The sequence below is a fragment of the Myotis brandtii genome, unplaced genomic scaffold, assembly GCF_000412655.1.
Source record: "Myotis brandtii unplaced genomic scaffold, ASM41265v1 scaffold220, whole genome shotgun sequence".
Classification (NCBI taxonomy): Eukaryota; Metazoa; Chordata; class Mammalia; order Chiroptera; family Vespertilionidae; genus Myotis; species Myotis brandtii.
The window spans coordinates 315,587-315,985 of NW_005358250.1; the positions used below are offsets into that span (position 1 = coordinate 315,587).

The following is a 399-nucleotide window of genomic DNA, read 5'->3' on the forward strand; positions in this document are numbered from 1 at the left end:
TCGAGCACAAGCTGGACCTGCTTTTGGGCTTCTACTCGAGGTGCCTGCGCTCGGGCACCTCTGCTAGCCTGGGCACCGTGCAAGCGCCGCTGCTAGACCCCGACATCACCTCGGACTACCACAGCCCCGTGGACCACGAGGACATCTCCGTCTCCGCCCAGACGCTCAGCATCTCCCGCTCGATCAGCACCAACATGGACTGAGGGGCTTCTCAGCGTCGGGACGCACTCGGCCAGCCCCTCGGCCTGGCGCTCGGACCGGCCCCCGGAGGCCTGGGGACTCTGCTCTTACTTGAACTCGCCCCTCGCGGGGAGAGAGGCCATGCGCGGTATTGAGCTGCCTGGGTAGGCGAGATGCGGGCTGCGGGCCCCACCTCAGGAGCGTGCGATGCCAGGCCGC

The 399-nt window shown here is 67.9% G+C and overlaps 1 protein-coding gene across 1 annotated transcript in view; it reads left to right on the forward strand.

Moving 5' to 3' along the window:
* Positions 1 to 393, forward strand: part of KCNQ4 (potassium channel, voltage gated KQT-like subfamily Q, member 4) — a gene marked incomplete at its 5' end in the record, with an annotated part of 56,329 nt that extends 55,936 nt beyond the window's left edge. The window contains one exon of the mRNA XM_014539506.1: positions 6 to 393. Within this exon, the coding sequence (XP_014394992.1) occupies positions 6 to 203 (198 nt within the window). The remainder of the gene's footprint in view (positions 1 to 5) is intronic.
* Between the last annotated feature and the right edge of the window lie 6 nt (positions 394 to 399).